Source organism: Dipodomys ordii, unplaced genomic scaffold (genome assembly GCF_000151885.1).
Source record: "Dipodomys ordii isolate 6190 unplaced genomic scaffold, Dord_2.0 Scaffold93, whole genome shotgun sequence".
Lineage (NCBI taxonomy): Eukaryota > Metazoa > Chordata > Mammalia > Rodentia > Heteromyidae > Dipodomys > Dipodomys ordii.
In genome coordinates, this window is record NW_012267309.1 from 3,095,824 (window position 1) to 3,097,931 (window position 2,108).

General features: G+C 39.5%; 1 protein-coding gene across 1 annotated transcript in view; it reads left to right on the plus strand.

Annotated features, from left to right (window-relative positions):
• Iars (isoleucyl-tRNA synthetase) overlaps positions 1-2,108 on the plus strand; it is a 70,782-nt gene that overhangs the window by 17,046 nt on the left and 51,628 nt on the right. The window contains exon 7 of the mRNA XM_013026425.1: positions 443-590. Within this exon, the coding sequence (XP_012881879.1) occupies positions 443-590 (148 nt within the window). The remainder of the gene's footprint in view (positions 1-442; positions 591-2,108) is intronic.

Here is a 2,108-nt window from a genome sequence, read left to right on the forward strand (position 1 = left end):
TCCTCCTTCTTCCTCCTCCTTCCTCCTCCTTCCTCCTCCTTCCTCCTCCTTCTTCCTCCTTCTTTTTGGTTATTTGTGGGGCTTAAACTCTGGGCCTAGGCGCTGTCCTTCAGCTCAAAACTAGCACTTGAGCCACAGCCCCACTTCTGGTTTTCTGGTGGTTTATTGGAGATAAGGGTCTCACAGACTTTTCTGCCTGGGTTGGCTTTGAACGGCAATCCTCAGATCTCAGCCTCCTGAGTAGCTAGGATTATAGGCGTGAGCCATTAAAAGAATGCAGCAAGTGTTTTTTTGTTTTGTTTTGTTTTTGTTTTTGTTTGGCAGCAAGTTTTTTTTTTCAAGAGCTTATGTTATCCTAAAATTTCATGTCTTCTAATTCTCTTTATGATCAGTTAAATATGTGTCTGTTATTACAGATTTTAGAAAATACTTTCTATTTCAGGATGTTCAAGATCCTTCAGTATTTATAACTTTCCCTTTGGAGGAAGATGAAAATATATCTTTAGTTGCTTGGACAACCACTCCTTGGACTCTGCCTAGTAACCTTGCTTTATGTGTTAATCCTGATATGCAGTATGTAAAGATTAAAGGTAAGAGGACTGGGGAGTACTTGCCTAGCATGCACTAGGTTCCATTTCTCAGTGCCACATAAACAGAAAAGACTGGAATTGGTGCTTTGGCTCTAATGGTAGAATGCTAGCCTTGAGTAAAAGAAGCTCAAGGACAGTGCCCAGGCCCAGAGTTCAAGCCCCAGGACTGTCAATTAAATTAATTATAATATGAGCCTGATTGTTTGTGCTTCATATTGATAGGACAATTACTTCTTAAGTAGTGAGACCCTATGTATTATATAAATGAAAGATACCTCTAAAAACTATTTTTTTTAATTTGTGATTGAAAACTAATGAACAAAACATTAAAGTTACCGGGTACTGGTAGCTCATGCCTTTTAATCCTAGCTACTCAAGAGGCTGAGATCTGAGGGTGGCAGTTCAAAGCCAGCCTGGGCAAGAAAGTCTGTGAGACTCATCTCTAATTAACTACCAGAAAACTGAAAGTTGGACTGTGGCTCAAAGTGGTTGAGCACTAGCCTTGAGCAAAAAAAATCTCAGGGACAGTGTCCAGGCCCTGAGTTCAGGCCCTGGCCCACAATAGACAAAAAAAAGAAAGAAAGAAAATTAAAGTAGTTTTGATGTGAGAAAAAAAAAAAGTATGAATAAAACTTTTCAGTTTGTGATGTACTTTTATACATCATTTTTCTAGTGCAAATACAGAATCTAAGATTCAGAAACATTAGTATTAAAAATTGCTACCTAAAGGAGGACTTTGTATCACTCAATTATTTCCTGGTAGAAGCCAGACATTAGTGGTTCATACTGGTAATCCTAGCTACTCGGGAGGCAAATGCCGGAACATGACATTTTGAAGCCTGTTTGGGCAGAAGGAGTTGGGCAGATGGAGTCTAAGAGACTCTATCTCTGATTAACCAGGCTGGAAGTGGAGCTGTTGTTCAAGTGGTTGAATGCCAGCTTTGCATAATAAAAGTTAAGGAACAACACCTAGGACCTGAGTTCAAGCCCTGGCATAAAAAATAAAATTAAAAAAAAAAAAGTTGCTGGGAGCTGGTGGCTCATGCCTATAATCCTAGCTACTCCAGAAGGCTGAGATCTGAGGGTCATGGTTTGAAGCCAGCCTGAGCAGGAAACTCTGTGAAACTCTTAAACTGCTCAAAAAAAGCCAGAAGTGGCACTATGGCTCAAATGGTAGAGTGCTCACCTTGAGCAATAGCTCAAGGACAGCACCCAGGCACAGAGTTTAAGCCCCAGAACCAGCACAAAAAAAATGTTTTGTAGAGAGTTATAGTCCCAACTAGTTTTCCATACAGATTTATATGGCAAAAAAAGGTTGGTATTTTGTGAACAAATAAATGCCTTTCAGACTTGGAGACTTGTATAGTTTATGAGAAAAAAGAAAGAAGAAAAAGAGATAAACATTATTGTTAAGGGAAAAAAAACAGAAACAGTAACTGGTATACCTGCAGTGAAAAACCCTGTGGCATTTCTTCAAAAAATAAAGCAAAGGGCTGGGAAGGTGGCTCAGTGGTAGAG